The sequence below is a fragment of the Urocitellus parryii genome, chromosome 8 (assembly GCF_045843805.1).
Source record: "Urocitellus parryii isolate mUroPar1 chromosome 8, mUroPar1.hap1, whole genome shotgun sequence".
Lineage (NCBI taxonomy): Eukaryota > Metazoa > Chordata > Mammalia > Rodentia > Sciuridae > Urocitellus > Urocitellus parryii.
Genome location: NC_135538.1, coordinates 147,576,290 through 147,597,097, shown reverse-complemented (window position 1 = coordinate 147,597,097; position 20,808 = coordinate 147,576,290). Strand labels below are relative to the sequence as shown.

The 20,808-nt window shown below is 41.8% G+C and overlaps 1 protein-coding gene across 4 annotated transcripts in view; it reads right to left on the bottom strand.

Annotated features, from left to right (window-relative positions):
• Rnf144b (ring finger protein 144B) overlaps positions 1–20,808 on the bottom strand; it is a 159,645-nt gene that overhangs the window by 35,650 nt on the left and 103,187 nt on the right. For 3 of the 4 annotated variants that reach the window (XM_026402176.2, XM_026402175.2, XM_026402174.2), the window contains exon 3: positions 9,834–9,938. In XM_026402176.2, coding sequence (XP_026257961.2) covers positions 9,834–9,938 — 105 coding nt within the window. Of the gene's footprint in view, positions 1–9,833; positions 9,939–11,813; positions 11,882–20,808 lie in introns of those variants that run through there. The other variant, XM_026402177.2, reaches the window with a different exon arrangement.

The window sequence follows — 20,808 nt, the reverse complement described above, 5'->3', positions numbered from 1 at the left end:
TTAAGTCCTTCAAAGTCAACCCCTAAAAATCTTCATTTTTCAATGATGAGCAACTTAGATAACAGTTGGGTCAAATACAGTTTATGAGAGACAGGCAAATTGAAGATATTTTATATGGTTTGACTGTGAGGTGTCCCCCAAAGGCTCATGTGTGAGACAATGCAAGAAGGTTTAGAGGAGAGATCCTTGGTCTATGACAGTCTTAACCCTATTAGTGAATTAATCCCCTCATGGGACTAACTGAGTGGTAGCTGAGGCAGATGAGGTGTGGCTGGAGGAGGTGGGCCATTGGGGACGTGCCTTTGGGGTACATATTCTGTATCTGGCAAGTGGAGACCTTGCTCTGCTTCCTGATCATCACATGAGCCGCTTCCCTCTGCCCCACTGTCCCGCCACGATGCTCTGCTGTACCTGGAGCCCCGAGGAATGGAGCCAGCTCTCTATGGGCTGAGACCTCTGAAACTGTAAGCCTTCAAATAAACTTTTCCTTCTCCACAATTGTTCTTGTTGGATTATTTAGTCACAGCAGTGAAAAAGCTAACTAAAAAAAATGTTTTAGACACAAATGAAATGCCAATGAGAAAAACAACAGAAATTAATGCAGTAAAAAAATCACCAGCAGTAGGAATGGATGTTTACAAACATAAATTTCATCAAAGTTCCTATTCCTGCCAATGGGAAAGTCTCTAATTTTTTGGCCTCTTCCTCTACTTTGAATCTCCTTTATTATTTCCTAACTCATAGGTTCATATGGAATAAAACCTTAATAAGGTAAATCAATTTTTCCATTACAATCTGTGATCATGAAAAGTTATTTCTAGCATGGCTCTCTATTTCATCCTTTGGGAATAATGGTAATGCCCAGAACACACCCTTCTCTCTGTTGTGTAAACTTGCATCTTCTCCATACGCTAGGTGATGGTCTGCTATAGGCAAAACACTACATGATGCCTGGCCATGCCAAAGAGAAGAGGTTGTGCTTAAGGAACCGAAATTGCCCACACACAGGATGGAGAAAGAATTTATACTGGGATCTTGTCATCAGTTGGATTTTTCAGATTAGGACTGATTTTCTAAAATACTTCTATCACACTTGTGGCTTTAGATAAGGAAAAGCTGGAGCTATTTAAAGATAGCAGATGATGCAAAGTATTGAATTCATAGTTCCACTGCCATTTGAAGCTAAGTCACCATTGTTCAAAGTCTCCGTTTCTACAATTATAAGGTTGAAATAACCCTATTAGAATGATATTGGAAGACTCAATCACGCTGCAGGTAAAGGGTTAGGATCAATTTTTTGAGGGTATTCACAAATACTCTAAAATCATCAGACTAGATGAGACTAGAGAATAATAATAAGATTATAAAAAAGTGTCTTGTAGGGATAGAGATATAGCTCGGTTGGTAGAGTGCTTTTGCATGCAAAAGGTCCTGAGTTCAATCCCCGGCACCACACACACACAAAAAAAAGTGTACCTTATAGTATACCTTTATCCTGTTTCTACCAACAAAGAAAGACCAAATCATCCAAAATCACACTAGGACATCTTTTTTTTTTTAACTTTTTATTTTGAAATAATTTTAGATTCATAAAAAGTTGCAAAATTTGTAGAATACCTAAATGTCATTCCAACTTCCCCTAGAGAGCACACCTTATAAAACCATACTTACGGAAATAATAAAATTTACATTGATATGTACAATTAACGTCTTTTTTTCAGTCCAGGATCCAATCCAGGCTACTACCTTGTACCTAAGTGCAGTATCTCCCTTGCCTTCTGTGACACCTCTTTAGTTTCTGAAGATCTTGACATGTCCGAAAAGCCCAGGTCAGTTATTTGTATGATATTCTTCCATTTGGACTTGTCTGATGCTTTCTCATGATTAAAGGAGTTGTGTATTTCTACAAGAATGCCAAGTATGATCTTGGAGCCATCAGGAGGCACATGAGGACATGGTTCAGGACTGTGATGTCAACTTCCTAACTAGGTTGAGGCAAGGAGTGCCAGGTTTCTCCACCCTTTGTAATTATAAGTATCCTGTAGGGGATGTTTTAACTTAAGATCTTTAAGATATAAGGACAGACACCAGATGGAGATAGGTTATTACTTATAGGTCCTGGGTGGTGAGGGACACAAGCATGATGGGAAGATACACACGGAGGACAGGGAGAGAGAAGGACCCATGGGAGAACACCTTAACTGGGGCCAGGGCATTATCAAAACAGGTTTCACATGAAGAATTTTGACTGGTGGGTTTAAATAAAGCAGGCAGAGCCAGGTGCAGCGGTGCATGCCTGTAATCCCAGCAACTCAAGAGGCTGGGGCAGAGTTCAAAGCCAGCCTCAGCAGATTAGAAAGGCACTCAGCAACTCAGTGAGACCCTTTCTCTAAATAAAATACACAAAAGGACTGGGGATGTAGCTCAGTGGTTAACCTTTGGGTTCCACCCCTGGTACACTCTCCCCCCCCCCAACAAAAAGAAAGCAGGCAGAGTTCTAGGCTCTGACTGAGAAGTGGTTACTATGGAGTATCTGCAAGTTCATGTGGGATGTGAGGGTAACTATGGCTATTCAAATAGGCTGCATCTAGCTGTCCCACAGGGAGGTGGTTATCAGAAGGAAGTTGTATACAGGAGATTTCTGGAAGGACCACATTGAGGAACTGAGAGAAGATGTAGAGCTAGAATCCTATTGTGTCAGGGTGACTAAGCCCTCTTTCTGGTATGAGAAAGTCCAACTTGTATTCACGATGGATGCTAAGGCAACATGAAATCATAATAATAATTTACTGCGGGGGGATACTTGATTCAAATTCTGTTTCTCATCACAAGTTTGCCTGCTGATGTTAGTCTCTAGTGGCAATTTATTCTCCAAAAACGTTAATGTGGTATTTGCTTAATGATGATTTTTCAATTTCCATCATTCATTCAATATTTGGTGATTAGAATTCTGCTGTCGGGTTAGATAGGAGCAAAAAGGTCTGGTATGCTATGGCACCAGTTAAAAATAAATTTAACTTATTGGAATGGAACCACCATTTGACCCAGATATCCTACTCCGTGGTTGATACCCAAAGGACTTTAAAACATCATACTACAGGGACGCAGCCATATCAATATTTATAGCAGCACAATTCACAATAGCTAAATTATGGAACCAATCTAGATGCCCTTCAGTAGATGAATGGATAGGAAAACTTTGGTATATATACACAATGGAACATTACTCAGCATTAAAAGAGAATAAAATCATGACATTTGTAGGTAAATGGATGAAGTTGGAGAATATAATGCTAAGTGAAGTTAGCCAATCCCCCAAAACCAAAGACCGAATGTTTTCTTTGATATGAGGATCCTGACTCATAGTGGCAATGGTGGGGGACATGGGAGGAATGGAGGAACTTTAAATGGGGCAAAGGGGTAGGAATCATCGTGGAATGAGTTAGACATCATGACCCTAAGTACATGTATGAAGACATGAATGGTGTGAAAATACTTTGTGTACAACCAGTGACTTGAACAATTGTGCTCTATATGTGTAATATGAAATGAATTGCATTCTGCCATCATATAGAACAAATTAGAATAAATAAATAATTTAATAATAAATAAAATTTAACATCAATTTTAAAAGATTCCACTTTAGGAAAAGCTGTATCTTCTCCTCCATTTATTTGCTTGTAAATTTTTAAGTCAACATATGCTTTATTGAGACCTATTTTATTCAGTGGATTCTAATCCATTACTAACCAGACCTGTAGTTTAGCAGAAGTAGCAAAGAGAAGTGTCCTCTGAGCTATCAAGAGACCACCTCCCTCAGATCAACTACTAAAAGGTCCTTAATTGGATTTAAAATTATTTTTTGCTACTCTTTTGAAATTTGTGCTAATATAACTATTAAACAAATTATCTCCCTTATCCAAGTGTAGAAAACATTTCACCTCCTCATCATGGTCCTAGAAATTCTTCCAAAAAGAAAAAAAAAAAAAACTTTAATTCAAAGAGAAAATAACTTCAGATTCATTTTAAGAAAACAAGGGCAATACTATTAGAACAGAAACAACAAAAAGCTTTTAACTGCCTGTATTCTTTGTTGGTGAGGGGTTTTTTGTTTTGTTTTGTTTAAATTTTCCTGGTAAAAAATAACCTGGGGACATTTTATTAAACACCCTGTCTCTACTCGGCTGAGTTTTTGCTTCTTCATTCCACTCAGAGCAGACCATATTCTGTGGAGACGGTGTAGGTCTCTGCACAGGTGTGTGTGTGTGTGTGTGTGTGTGTGTGTGTGCGCGCGCGCGTGCTGTATCCACCAGACATACGCTGACTGGTATCTCTAACAGCCACAACTGGGAAGAAATGAGAAGCAAGGCACACTCTTCCTTATTAGTGTTATTAACTACAACCATAACCTCTGAATGAACACCACCTACTGCAACACACACACACACACACACACACACACACATGAAAAGAAGAGGGAGGGAAAGGGGGACAGACAGTGGAGCCTGCTCTCCTCAGGTGCAGTCGAGCTGAAAACAGGGCATGACCCCAGAAGAAATGTATGTTGCTTTTTATGGGGGACACCGATTCTCAGTTAAGGGGATGAAATGATTAAAATAGAAGTTAGGGATAGGGATACCAGAGTGTGTAAAGTCAAGAGAGAAGGTAAAAGAAGCCAAGATGTTCCTTAGGTTTGGCCCTTTAAATTATTCTTCCGCTACAGTTGCTTTTGAAAGATTAAAACAAAACAAAACAAAACAAAAAAACACCATGTTGAACGTAGACCACGATAAAGGTGCATCTGGAGATGAACTTCACCACTAGCAGATGGTTACGTCCCGCCAACTTTGGGCAACTCTTGAGTTACTATAACCCACAAAAATAAAGGCAGGTGAAACGGGACTTGCCTTAGGGGCCAGTGTCTAACACCCTAGGGCAGAAACTAGGAGTACCTCCTATCTCAACCCAGAAATAAAACTGTTCCTCCTAACATAGAAGAAAAATGGTACATTCACCCAAATAAAACTCACCTAATACTAGAAATGACACCCTGATTGGAAAGAGGGTGCCAAGCCCACTGCGGAGGGAAAGACAGGAGAGAACTGGAGTCCAGGGCCAGGGATCAGCACAGAGTTTCACGTCACCCAGCGTCACCGGTCCCCACCACCTCCTGCTCTCCCCCTTCACTCACCTACGGGACACACTGTAGCTCCACAGGACACACTCAACCTGTCACTGCTAAGTGTTCCTATAGAGTATACTGCCTTTAGTTTTCGAAGAATCTTAGAAACCTTATTCTCCACTTACATGCAGTTTTAAATACATCTCAAAACGGAGTCTTCCATATGTTCTTTAAGATATTTAGCTGGGAATCTCAACAAATGTCCCTGAACTCTAGTTTGGCAGATTCCTTTGTCTCCTGCCACCCCCAAAGTTGAACTTTTCTTCAGCCTTCACGTCTTATGGCACGCCATAAAGGTTATTCTAGACACACTCGATTCCTTCCTAGATTCAGATCCTCAAACCACAGTAACAGGAATATTCTCGCTCACCTGGCTCCTCCCCGGCCCCTGCTCCAGCCTCCCACCATGATAAGGGGAGGAAGGAGAACTAAAGGCGGCTGGCCAGAGCAGGCCGTGCTGGGGGTCTTGGGGGGACACTTGGATCCTGTAACCCTCGCAGCCTTTTCAGTCACCTTGAATAAATGTGCATTCTAAGAAAAAAAACGACTTATTTTGCAAATGTAGCTTCCAGTTCCTTAGCTCTCCACTCCTCCTCCTCCTCAGGCCTCCAGGGTGCCACCCTCTAAATCCCTTTCTATAGAAATCCTAAGCCTGTTCTTGGCCAGGGCAGCTGTCTCCACCCTTCCTCTGGTGCAGGCGGTGGCGTGGGCAGTAAAAGGCAGGCTGGTTGCTCAGGGCCCCAGGACTTGGAGGGGGATCGGTGAGCGAGAAGCTCTTCCTGCCCTCCAGGCCAGCTGGCAATTGGAAGGAGTTCAATTTCTCAGGCCACAGAACGGTAGGCACCATTCCGACAGGTTAGGTACTCGCCACTCTGACTTCACACCGCCTGGGCTCTCCAGCAAGAGAGGGTGTGCGACTTGCATGACACAGTCAGGAAACCGCTCAAATCGGATGCTGCCTTTTTTTTAACAGGGCTGCTAACTTCAAGCAAGAGCTCTGCTTGAAGTACTGCTATCAGAACAGACAATCTGTGTCCTGCCTTCCTAATTCCATGTTGGACAAGGTTCTTGGATGAAGTACATTGGAAAAGCCCTGCAGAGCAACAGCTGAAAATATCCGATGATGCAATGAAGGAAAGTTTTACTTTTCTCTGGCTCCCAGAGGGTTCACCTCTAGCCACAAGTCATCCTGAGTCACTATCTCTCAGCAGCTTGCAGGACATGGAGAGGGAAGGCATGGCGAGGAAGCTGCCATTTTCCACCGTTTCCTGCATGAACAGGGTGTGAACTGGACATTAAATGCTTCACTAGTGGGGTTATTCCTGAGAGAGAAATACAAAGACGCAGAGCCAATTTGGAAGGCAGGCACAGGGATTAAAGCCAAGGAGGGTAACTAGATCTGGGTAGGAAAGCGTGCAGAGCAAAGAGCTTCAATTCCTAGTGTCCTTTCAAGGTGGAGAGATGTCACACTTAAGCACCTTTTATAAGACAACGAATAATGAGGAATCTTATACCATAATATAAATGGCAGACAAGACAAAGGGAACCCGCTTTAACCAGAAATATTTTTAACCAGCAAAGTCTATGTGTTGCCTGTATAAAATAAACGTGTTTTTTTTTTTTTTTTAAGTGGAGGGAAGTAGTAGTCATGGAGACGAAACTCAGCCAACCATCATATGAATGAGCCCCATTGTGATATACTCAAAAATGCATAGGTTAGAGGTATGCTTCATCATAATGACTCATGAGTCTTGAAGTCAAGCAAATTAGAAAGAAGGTAGCACCATCCAGCTCACCTGTGTGGGGTACCTTTTTTTTTTTTTTAAATAGAGAGAAGAGAGAGAGAATTTTTTAATATTTATTTTTCAGTTTTTCGGTGGACACAACATCTTTATTTTATTTTTATGTGGTGCTGAGGATCGAACCCAGTGCCCCATGCATGCCAGGCGAGCGCGCTAACCGCTTGAGCCACATCCCCAGCCCTGTGTGGGGTATTTTTATGTGTGTGGTATTTACTTTCAAAGGAGTCCATGTAAGCTAATAAAGCTACTCAGATCTCCACTATTATTCTCTGTTCAATTCTCAATTCACAGTGAAAACAATCCCCATCACCACCACACCAATTTATCACTCTGGGCAAAAAAAAAAGTAGCAAATTGGTAAAGAACATTAGACGATTGTACAGGGATGCTCATTTCTGACCAGGCTCTTAGCAGGACCAGTGAGAATAGAAATGGCTTGCTGATGCCCTGGAGTGTCTTATTACTCATCTAATGAGAAAAACACTTTGAAGAATTTAAAATTAGTTTAGTTTGGAATATGATTTTGTTCTTTTGTTTTTCAAATAATTTTTAATTTATGGGTTTGTTTGGTTTTAATGCAGCCTAAAAGCAAAATTGCTTTTACAGTAAAACTGAATAAACAGAAGTATAAGCAGGAAAGTGTGAGTGAGAATGTACACAGTGGGAAAAGGACACAGGGAACAAAGGGGAAGGGGATTTAAAGAGAAAATGTCTATGCAAAGAAAATCAGAAGAGTAGACTCTGTTCTAGAGAACTGTGGAAAGCACAGCTTGCCTTCACCCACTCATCTGGACACATTAGCCCTAACTCCCAATATTGAAAGTGTCAAAGGTCAGTGCTTACTATCTAAGGAGAGTCTAGGACATCACTATGCAACTAAGCCCCCTCTGCAGTGACAAAAGTGTTCAATTCCATTCAATGCTATGCTGTCCCACGAAGCAGCCATGAGCCACAGAGGCTACTGAGCACTTAACCAGTTACGGACTAGCCCAGTTGAAAAACTGACTTTTTAACTTTGTTTAATTTTAACTAAAGTTAAATAGCCACAGGTGGCTAGGGGCTACTGGTTTTGACAGCACAGGCCTATGATTGATCTCATAGGCTTGTTTTGAAACTTCACCAAACTACTCATTTACCTTTAATAGATCTTACGTACAGGAATTAGGTAAGTGTGATACCAGACCCAGCTCTTGCTGTGTGCCCCATCTCTCGCGTTTCACTTTAACTATCTGACGTTATCTGTTTAGCATCTCTATGCTAATCAGAAGCTCCACCAGGGCAGTGCCAGGCCTGCCCGTCCTCGCTCCATCCCAGCTTGGCATCCGGCCCACACACAGCACACTTGTGACCTCTGTCAGACCCCAGAGAAGCAAAGCAGAAAGGAAGTTCTGTCCTGCTCGGATTATGCATGGACAGGAGCTCCCAAATACTTGAGTCTCGTTTTAAGGGCAATTCTAAATTACAAAGATCAACAGTGTTCTTGGTAGTTAGCCTAAATTTCCCTCACATTGATTTCCTCCTATTCATTACCCTCACAAAAGTAAACACTAGTCCTCATGGAAGGATTTACATGTTCAAAATTAACTTTTCATCAAAACTTTATTATTTCATTATTTTCTTAAAATGAATCACTTCTAAATCATTATGGATTCTTTTTATGCTTCCCTGAAAAATAATTTTAACTCACTTGTACCACTCAGCTGATACAGTTCAGAAGCTAAACACAGAATAATCCCTGTGTTAGGTTAGAAATTGTCTATACCATCTTTCTGACTACTTTGCTTACAAAACAAAGCCGATCTCTAAGTAAAAGCACACACATTCATAAAACATGTATATATACATACAGACATCCTTCACATGAACACATTTACATCTGCACACATACATACACACTATTGGCCTTCTAATTATCAAGTCCTTTATTGCCTACACCTAGTTCTACTCTTAAAGCCATGCAATCACTGTGGTCAAAAAGAACTGGACTGGAATTCTAGCTCTTCTACTTTCTAGATAGGCATTTTTTGGTAAATTACTTAAGCCCCCTGGACCTCAGTTTCTGTACCTGAAAAAACAAAACAAAACAATATCCAATTCCATGAAGTCTGTTGAGACAATTAAATATACACTGACCACAAAAGCAACCAGAAGAGTGCTGGGTGCAAAGCAGGTGTCTGTTTACTGAATGGACGTTCATCGGCTTCTTGAACCCCTTTCAGAGGCTGACAAACTCCCTAAGAATGGGCGAGAGTTCCTTATGCTCCAATCTAACGTGAACAGGGACCAAAGATTAAAAGGCAGATTTAAGGGCAGGCTGAGATCAGAAATTGAACAAACAACAGAATGAGATAAATCACCATCTTAGGAAAACAGGGTAACTCATTGTAAAAGAAAGACATTTCTGATGCCTGATACAGATAGATTAAAAGGCCTCTCTCTGCTCTTTGGAAAGAGTTCAACTCAAGTTACCATTGTAGAATCAAAATAGTTTATATATTCCCTAACTATGGCTAATCTATGGCCTACGAGTCCTTAAAGTATTCGAGATCACAAGACCACTCGTGATTCAGCCTCCGCACCTCACGTTTGGTCAGTCTGATCTCTAGTGCCTTCACCTATTTTAGAACTTTTTCAACACACAAGACAGCAGACATAAATAGACCCAAGCTACATGGCAGCTTTAACAGTTTGTATAAGGAATCCAACAGTATGTAGCAATAAAGTCCTCCTTTAAAAATCAACCTCTGTATTTCATTGCTAGCCTCCCTAGTAGGGAGGTGGGTGGAGTCAAGATCCTAACAAATCACGTCAACAGGAAAGAAGGGAAGGTTGCGGCAGACGCCCCATACCTCAGCTTCCTGCAGGGTCCCATGGTGTAGGCACAACATGTCAGGGCAAGTGATGGGAGACCCGCATCCTTCTCGGATTGCCAGCTGCATGTACTGTTTCAGGCACTGGAGTTGAAAAGAAAAAAGACAGCAGTTACCCCCCATTCCAGTAGCACCAAGGCTGCATGACAGACCCACCACTGGCTCTTCCTTAATTGGCTGTCCTGGATTCTCGTACTCAGGAAACGTAAGTTACCACAAGTGTGAATACTAAGAGCCATCACTGTGGAAAGAATGCAGAGATAGGCAGTTAATTATGCATGATTTCATCCTGAGTTTATTCAAGTCAAGGGCTTGCTTATTCAAGTATGCTCCCACATCCCATCCACCATCAGCTGGGAGGACAAGAAACACTTGTGCACACACGGCAAAGGCTTTCTTCTTATTTTATTTTATTTTTTAACTTGTGTGACTTCCGAATTCCATTTTTATCTAGAGGCCCCCTCCTTCCAAGCTGAATGGAATTCTGTGACCCTGCCACCGGCTACTGGAGCAGAATCAAAGTAAGACTAAGGCCATGACACATCTAGGAACAGGCTTAACAAGACAAGATAGTGTCGACTTTGAGAAAGTCAGGGGGATTTCTGTTGAATGGAGACAGCAAAGAATTTGGGGAAATGAGAACCTCCCCAAACAGAGGCCTTGGTGGAGAATTGACGGAGGGGGACTGAGTAGGAAAAAGACAGTGGCAAACTGAATAAAGAAGAAACTGAATTTTAAAATGGAAACCCCAGAGGGAAAGAGGGAGAGCTCAAGCACAGACTGCTGCTCCTCATTGCTTCTTGTGCCTGGACCTTGGGCTGTTGGTGAAGACACGAGACTAACCAGGAATGTGGGAGAACCAACACTGTCACGGAGACCTCCAGCATCTCCTCTCTGCCTCCCAAGCCAGCCTCACATCCCACAAGAAACTGGAGGCTCTAGAGTAGGCCCCTTCTATCCAAGGGCTCCACACATTCCAACTCAACTAAACTTGGTCAAAAATATCCAGAAAAAAAAAAGTCACTGACATGTATTAAACAAGTTAGAACTTTGATGGTGGGGATTATATTGGATCTATACACAGAGCTCTTACTCTTGTCATTATTCCCTAAACAATACAGTATAACAACTATTTATGCAATATTTACATTATATATCCATAGGATGTGTGTATGTTATAAGCAAATACTGTGTCATTTTGTACAAGGGACTTGAGTATCTGTGGCTTTTGATATCCACAGAAAGTCCTGGAACCAAACCCTGCAGATACTGAGGGGCCATATAGTTCCGGCAAATAAAATCAGGAAATCTGAAAACTGGCTCCTCACTTTCTACCTATTTGCTCATGATTGATGAGCCTTTTTCTATTTGCAAGACAAAAATAAAAAAGTTAAGCTCAAATGTTTGAGGAGTGCATTGCCCAAAAAATACATGAGCTCCTCAACAAAGTCATGACTCTTACAAAATGATCTGTTTTTCAAATTTAAACATTTCTGTGTCAGCCTGCTAGGTTAAAATTTTTTTTCCATGCACCATTCGGCAAATCATGACATGAAAGTCTATGCTCAGAATATTTCTGACACGATGGTGACATCTATGCCTTTCATTGACCTTTTTCACTCATTTTCTCCATTTGAAAAGTAAACTAACATCACAATCATATTATTTAAAAAAAAATATGTATTCATCTGAAGTGACTCTACGGGTCCTGATGAATCAGCAACCATGGCCAACCTTTTAAGGCAGACTTGTTTTCCTGCCGGTGTGAACGGCTCCCTTCTCCAAGGAGTTGATTTTTTCTATCACAGCAACAACTAGAAAGTAACCTCACTGTCTAACACAGAACACTGAAACGAATTTTGGTAAATGGGATGGGGCAGAATCATGAAAAACATTTTCAAGTGGTGTTTAAAGGCATGGGGAAACATCTATGATTCTAGTATAGAGAATAAGCGATACCTGGGAGCAGGGGCAGTCTTCAGTCGCTTTTCCCTTGTGACGGACCTCAAGAGAGACACTAGATTTTTCACTTTCACTTTCTTCTTCAAGAGAAGGGTAAACAAGTGCTTGCTGTAAGAGTCACTGTGCCAGGCATGCTCTCCGGCTCCAGGGCCAGCTCCCCTCTGCCAGGAGACCACAGGAAAATGACTCTGCCTTTGACCCAGACCTACATCCCTTAAATCTTTAAAATGAGAACAATAATACCTGTTACAACTACCTCTCAGGGTTTAAAACACTCCCCCTACCACCACCACACACACATACTCACCCCTGAAATTTTATCTATCCAGCCCCTTCTAAATTTACAAACTGCAGAATATTAGGTCATTTTTTTTTTTTTTTTTTTTTTTTTTTACTGTCTTCACTTGGACTTAGACTTTCTATCAAAAACATTGTGGGGAACTGTTAATCCCTTGGCCTTCTGAGCTAGCCTTTCTCTACTCCCTGCAGGGAGCCAGTTAAACCACTTAGGATGGAGCTGCGGGGATAGAACAGAGGTTCCATCAGAACTCCCCACACACCCCTAGGCAAGCTTCTCCTTAGAACTATTTTGGTCTATAAAATAGTTGAGTGTCAAATAGGAACCAGAGACACCAAGTAAGTCTTTATAAACCAAATATAGATATATAAAATAAAATCATTTAAACTTATACTCAAATTTGTAAAGTTGAAATATAAACCTTCCCCAAGAGCTTATAATGGAGGTTTCATTTGCTAATGCAATGTTCTTAGGTACACTGCAAATCGTGATTCATCCACCTAATGAATTCTGAAGCTTCCCACAAGCACACTCTTGGCTGCAAATAACACTGTGTGACCTATGATTTTAGGAGAGAAAATGGAGCTTAAACACTGACTACAGGGTTTAAATACATATCCTCTGGTTTTTATTCTAAGAAACACTTGTTCAAGATAGAGATCTGCAAGTGCACGATGTTCAGTAATCTTCATGCACGGGCACTTGACACGCCATCACGGCATGCATTTGGAAAACATTTAGTCCCAGTTATTGTTTCTCCCTGAATTTTCAAGTATCCCAGGTTCACTGTGTGTCTTCCATTTGCTTGCGCTGAAAAACTTAGTCTCAAACCCTCCCTCTCCTCGTCCATACCTCTGACTAATAAAGCACAAAAGAACTGAAAACACTTGAAAGAAACCCTGTGCATGTCACACAAAGCAGGTAATTGGCTACCAATTGTGGAGAAAAAACTGGTGTCTAGCCTGTAAGTAAAGGTAGGGAAATAGAAAAAGAAATTCCCATCAATCATATTGTGTAGACTGCATTTCATTAAACAATAGCATTACGCAGATATCTAAAATACAATTTTTTTTTAACAGCTAACAAACTCCAAGGGAAATGTTTCAAACAATAGATTTCAAAAATCCAGATGACCCAAGAAAGAAACAACTTTTTTCTTTTGAAAAGACAACATTTTACTTAAATGTACTTTAAAGACCAGAAGGGTCACGTGTAATAACAAAGATTCTTCATGACCCTCAAGGATGTAGATACCCAGCAACTGTTGATTCAGATGCCTCCTATGGAATTCCTCAGTGGAATTTTTCAAGGATGGAGTTTCTTCTAGAGCCATTTTGAGGTGAGAGTTTCCAGTGTATCATGGCCTTCTTCATAAACTATTCTTATGTATTATGGTGGGCCTGGTAAATGGTCACAAAGTTAGGACAAAGCTTCTATGTTCCCACCCCAGAATAAACATGGGGTGGGGAGATATATATATATATACACACACACACACACATTAATTTGCTCTACTGTTCCTCATTCTCTATCCCTAGATTATTCCTTTCTTAAGATTTTTTAAGAAAAAAAAAAGTATTACAATGAACAGTGAATGGAAATGGGTGCCCACAATTGCCTCTACATGTTGGGCAAGACGTCAACCTCTCTAGCTACAATGCTCCTAGTTTTCATTATGGGACCAACCACCTGCCTCGCCTGCTCACAGGGAAATGGGGAGTCCCCCATGAACGTGCATACATGAAAATACTCTGAAAAGCGAAAGAGATCTGCAAAGACAACGTGATTGGAGGATGCAATCGAGGCTTCTGAAAGGGGGACAGGCAGGCCAGCAGAAACGAAGGTCCCCAGATAGACGGGACCCTGGGAGATTGGCCCAGGAGAGGTGTCGTTGGAGGGTGGGGCTCAGAAAGGAGGTAATGGTGCTAACGGTTGTCAGTTTAAGCGGTCCCTGCAACAGGGTCTTGGCAGCTTCTGGATGCAGAATCCTGGGGTCAAAGGACTGGCAGACCTCCTGAATTGAGGCCGAGTTGTGAACTGCTACTCTCTCAGTGTCTCATGACTAACTCAGCAGAGACGGGGAGGGAAGGTGATGAGACAAAGAACCTGCAGGCCCAAACCCATACAGACCTTGAATATCTGTCTTGCTTTTTATCATTCCAGGTACAATGTGTACATTAAAGTGGATGTTCCAAGAAAATGCAGATGGACATTTCTCTGCCCCAGTACATAATGTCATCACCGTACCTCCAGCGTGTTCTACAGAACATCTCAGATTGAGGCCGATCAGTAGTCTGTTTATTCCAGTTGGAATTATAATCGTCACACATGATCCGAGAACAAAGCCTTCTTTGTGGGATACTGTTAAGTTCAATTATTAGTACAACTCACGATGGCATTTCTCCCAATTCAAACGTCTATTGACGCGCCAAAAGCAAGTCAACAATGTATAGCTAAGCAGGAAGCTGTTACCAGGTTTAGTCTGATCCTGGAACTTTCTCAGAGACCTTGGATTCTAACCAGAATGATATCATTGATGAAGATCAACTTCCTCATCCTAAGTGTTTACCAACCATATGGGACATCAAGGGGTAGATAGGAAAACCTGGCACCAAATCACTAAAAAGAAGCCCTCAATCAAACAAGGAGCCATAAATACAGTTAAAACGAGACCTTTGTTTCCTAGTTCTCATCTGTCAGCTTCTCTCAGTCCAGAAATCTTCCCTGCCTCACCCCATAGTCTGGTAGGACACCCAGCCCATATGCTCTCCTCCTAGCACCCTGAGCCCAGCTAGTACTGAACTTTTCAAATTGGGTACAAGAATGTATTGGGGGGAGTTCATGAGCTCTTCATAGCAAGATTTCCTCATTTGGATTTCTCAACAATCTTGTGAAAGCATCTCTGGACGATCTCAGGAAACTCCCTACGTTCACCCACGAAGCTCACACCTGTGTTTGTGGTGCCTGCTCAGCGAGGTAGGAATGCTTTCATTGTCACAAGCAGGTGAAGGAAGGGTGGAAGAATCCAGACCCCGTGATGGCCATACAAGTCAGGACGGCTAGGGATTCAGAGGAAAGTGCCAGGATCCCTGAATTACCAGGACTCACTGGAACACCCCCAACGCAGAGCCTACCTGTAAACAGTGATTTGGCTGAAGCAAAACATCGCCCATCACATTAATGCGCTTGAGTTTCACGGGTCTGTAATTTTAGTCAATATTCAGTCTGTACATGCATTCTGGCATTCTGGTTACTTAAGATGTACACCTAAATGGGTTTATACCTTGTATTTATGTTTGTGTAAGGTTTTTTTTTTTTTTTTTTTTTTTTAAGAGAGAGAGAGAAGAGAGAGAGAATTTTTTTTAATATTTATTTTTCAGTTTTCGGCGGACACAACATTTGTATTTTATTTTTATGTGGTGCTGAGGATCGAACCCAGGGCCCTGCACATGCCAGGCGAATGGGTTACTGCTTGAGCCACATCCCCAGCCCATGTGTAAGTTTTAATAAGACTCTAATAAAACTAATTTTAAAATAGCTCAGTATTGGGGTTCTAATTTATTTTACTCTTCAAAAGGAAGCCACATAAACCCATCAAAAGGAGGGCGGGCACGGTGATTCTCAATGGCCAAGGGGTTGGTGGCACTGCATTTCCACTGAGGACACATCGGGATATCAGATTCTACAGGGGGTTTCCTAAATTGTACAGCACCCCTGCCCAACTCCCCAGAAGATGTGGTTTCTCCCCCTATTTCCCGCCTCCCCAGGCCACCTTAGTGACAGCAGATGTTGACCACTGGAGTATGTTGCACCTGTGAGCCGCACAGCCTTAGCACCTGCGTGGCAAGGACCGTGAACCTGCCTGTCTCTCAAACAGCCCGGGAGTTCCTCCAGGTCTGGATCACATCCACTCCTCCTCGTGTCCCTGGAAGCACCTATCACACGATCTGGCGCGTGTTAGATAGACTCTCAGGCTTCTGAAGGAGCTGGAAGCCTGAATCGACTACTTACCAGCTTCGGGGCGAGACTCCTTCAGCCCCATCAATGAAAAACTACGCCCACCCTGGTACGCACCTCCCAGCCTCCTTCCTTGATGCATATGTCTGTAGTTCCCATTCCTCCTGATTATCCACTTTCTCCCCTATGTTTTGGATGTTTTTCTACCTATCAGGTCCTTCTTCTGCAATTAAACATACTCAAAAGTATCCTAATCAAAGAAAAATAATAGAAAACATCTCTGTCTACTGCCCATCTGGGTGAACACTGCCTTCTACCTCCCTCTCCTTTTCACAGCTTAAATGAGCTGTCTGTCCTTCACCAACCCCATCCCAGTTCCTCCAGAGCTACCGCTTCACTGAATTGGCTGTCCAACGTCACCAGGGACCTGCATGTCACTGAACCCAGTCCACGGGTTCTGCCTTCCTGACCTCAGCAGCATCAGGCAGAGTTCCCCCTCCCACCTCTGGACACCTTCTCTTCCTTGTGTCGGGACTCCACCTGCTCTTGACTGTGGCTCTTCCTCTTACACGTTCCTTCTCCCATCTCTCCCATTTTCTTCCATTCAATTTTTATTTGCTGGAACTTTATTTCCCCAAGATGGATCACAGGAACTTCAAACTCAACAAACCCAAAGCTGAATTCATGATCTTCCCCCTCAATCTAGGCCTCATGTCCTGTTTTGACCTCTCTGAATGGCCTTTCCATCCACCTAGCCTCCTGACCCGGGAGCCAGCCGAGGGCCCCTCCCTTCTCTCTTACCCTCTTCCCAGCCAATGCCACTGGAGAGCTTCACCCACTGACTGGACAGAGCTTTGGACACTCTATCCAACAGACCTGCATATACTTCCCCATTTGTCCTGTTACAGCTTGGATGCTGAGTGTCCCCCAAAGACTCATGTGTTCTAGAGCTTGGTCCCCAGGATGACACTATAGGGAGGTGGCTGGACCTTTAGAAAGTAGAGCCTCGTGGGTGCTTCATAGGTCATCAAGGATCTTAAATCCCCTTAGAGGGTTGTTAATCCCCTTAAAGGGGATTGGGGGACCCTGGTCTCTTGTTTCCCTGCTTCCTGTCTTACTCATAATGTCAGCAGTTTGCTCCTCCACACACTCTACACCATTGTTTTTCAACCCTTTCCAGAGATCCAAAGCATGGAACCACCTGATCTTGGACTAGAATAGTAAAAAAAAAAAAAAAAAAAAAAAAAATGTGAGCTACTGGCGCATGCCTGCAATCCCAGCACTCGGGAGGCTGAGGTAGGTGGATCATGAATTCGAAGCCAGCCTCAGCAACAGTGAGGAGCTAAGCAACTCAGTGAGACTCTGTCTCTAAATAAAATACAAAACAGGGCTGAGGATAGGGCTCAGTGGTCGAGTGCCCCAGAGTTTAATCCCCAGTACCCTCATCCCTGCAAAAAAATCCATGAGCTAAGTAACCTTTTTCTCTTTGTAAGTATTTGACTCAGGTAATTTATGATAATAACAGAATGCTAACACCTGCCTCCCAGTCCTCCACACCGGATCCCTAAGCAAACATCAAACTAATATCTATACCTATAAATTTGTCTTGTCTGAACATTTCCTATAAATTGAGGTCCATTGTGACTGGTTTCTTTCACTAAGTAGAATGTTTGTAAAGTTCATACACATATTGCAGCAGGTATCAGTACAGTGTTTACGTTTATTGTTGAATAGTATTCCATTATATGGATATAATGTTTATAAAATTCATACACATACTGCAGCAGGCATCAGTACTGCATTTATGCTTATTGTTGAATAGTATTTCATTGTATGAAGATGCTATATTTTATTTTTTATCCATTCAGACCAGTTGATGGGCGATGGGTTATTTCCATTTTGGAACAATGATAAATAGTGCTGCTGTGAACAAGTTTTCATGCAGACATGTTTTCATCTCCCCTGAGTGTCGCCTAGGAGCATTTGTGTTACATGGTAACTCCAGGTCTGCTTACATTTTGGGGAAATGTCAGGCATTTTTCAAAGCAGCTGCACCATTTGACATTCCAACCACCACATATGAGGGTCACAATTTCTTCAAATCCTCGTCAGCATTTGTTATTTTCTGACTTACTACAACCATCTTAATATGTGTGGTTTTGATTTGCATTGCCCTGTATTTGCTAATGATTCTGGGCACTTTTATGTGCCTATTGGTACTTTGCACATCTTTGGAGAAACATCTATGCAGTTATTTATTCCTTTGCCCATTTTTAACTGGGTTATTTGTGGTGTTATTTTATTGAGTTACAAAAGTTCTTTACATATTCTATGTATGTCCCTTGTAAGATGACTTGCATCATTGTTTTTTACCATTCTGTAGGTTATCTTAACTTTCATGATGTTGTCCGTAGAAGAATAAAGATTTTTAAATTTTGATGAAATTCAATTTATCTATTTTTTTTTCTTTTGGTGTCATGTCTAAGAATATCTCACCTAATCCAAATATGACTTTATTTTTCTATTTTCCTATATGTTCTTCTACAAGTTTTATGGTTTTAACTCTTATATTGAGGTCCATGGTCCATTGTGAGTGTTAATGTTGATTTCTTTACCCCTTGAATTGTCTTGGTAACCTTGTTGAAAACCAACTCACAATAAATGTGAGGATTTATTTCTGGACTCCCAATTCTATTTCATCAGTCTATCATCATGACATGTGGATTATTGTAGTTTCCATAGTAAGTTTAAAAATCAGAAATTGAGTTCTCCAACTTTGTTCTTCTTTTTCAAAATTGTTTTCACTAATTTTTAAAAATATGTATTCTTTTTAGTTTCAGGTGGACACCATATCTTTATTTTACAGTTATGTGGTGCTGAAGATCGAACCCAGTGCCTCGTGCATGCTAGGCGAGCGCTCTATCACTGAGCCACAACCCCAGTCCCTGTTTTCACTATTTTAAGTCCCTTAAATTTCATATAAAGCTTAAGATCAGCTTGTAAATTTCTACAGACAGGTGGAACTTTTGAGTCTGTAGAACCATTTGGAAAATACTAGCAGCTTAACAATATTAACTATCCCACTGCATAAACTGGGAGTGCCTTTAATTTTCTTTCAATAATATTTCATAGTTTTTAGAACATAAGTTTTGCAGTTTTTGTGAAATTCATTAGTCTTTTATTCCCTTTGATGCTATTATAACTGAAATGGCTTTTTAATTCCATGATCACATGAGTCTTTGCTGGTGTATGGAAATACTATGGTTTCTTGTATATTGATCTTACATTCTGCAACCTTGCTGAACTAGCATCAATATTTTTTTAACTATTGAAGTGATTACATGTGCAACCAAGACTGAGAACCCTAGGTCAGAACCATCTATGCCTTCAGTCCAATCAGAGAAGATACTTTTATGTCCATCATTAGCTGCTTATAAGTCATTTAATAATGGTAACCCACATGAACTCCAGAGAAAAGAAGGGGTCTTTTCTAACCATCATCCCCCAAAAGAATACAGGCATTCAGGTAGTTCCAGAAGAAAGTAAAGGGCACTTAAGGGGGAAATTGTATATGCAAAATTTAAAACTCTGAAGAGTTTTTAAGTACTTGAACCCAAAATAGTGCTGTTACTTTTTCTGGAAAAGGGTACAAAGTTCCACCTGGCATAAGTTTGAGAACATTCAATACAGGAGATTAAAGCTGGGCTCCAATCAATAGTAACTCCAGTTCCCACCAAGCAAGAGTGATCAAATACTTCTATCCTGATTTCAAGTGATCATGAAATTTCTAAATTAAGAAACACACGGACAGAAGTAGCTCTGAGGAGAAATTCACTGGAAATGCTGCAGCCTGGTCCAGTCCTCAAAATGAAGCAATTAAATCTGCTAAACTGGAAGAACTTTCCAAGCAGAGCCGTGAACAGGCACTAGCAGGGAGAGATCTGTTTCCACGTGAGTCGTTCAGTTACTCCTCCGCTGGCCTTGCCGAGGTTCTTCCTTGTGTCCCCCCTGGGCGGGCTGCCTCTCTTGAGAGGGAGACGACAATTCCTACACCAGTCCCCAAAAGAACCATCTGGGCCAGGTGCTGCCTTATGACACAGTGAATCCAGAACAGCAACCAATGGCTCCAAGAGAAAGAAAACACAGTGATTTGCCAAGTGCACATCCTTCCATTTCCTCCAGAGAAACATCAGGCCTCAGAACTGTAGGCCCGGAGCTCGAGCCCGCTGGCCCTGCTCAGGCGGTGAGAGTGAGCCCAGCCAAGGCAGACTGCACTTCGTTCCTTGGTCTCTCTCCCCCTCCGTCTATCAGAGCACCTCTTAATAGCTCAGAATGCCCAGAGGTCCTGCCAGCACAGCAGGAAACAGAGCCAAATTAGAAAAGGGTCAAGAGATCCCTTGACCCATGATATACGCTTATGCAAGTTATGAATAAAATATGACCATTCAACCCAATCTTGGCCCACAGCTTGAGTACTTAGATTCTACTGGAGAATTCGGAGTGAGTTCTAAAACCAAGTCACACAAAGGATAGCAGGATAAATGGAAAGACAGACAGCCCATCAAGCAAGTAAACAGATAACATTAGACTCTGCTGTGGTTTGAATGATGATGTCCCCTCCAGAATCATGTTTAACCCTAATCCCCAATACAACTGTATTAAGAGGTGTCACTCTGGGGGGTGATTAAGTCATGAGGGCTGTACCCTGGTGAATGGCTTTAGCACTCTAATGAAAGG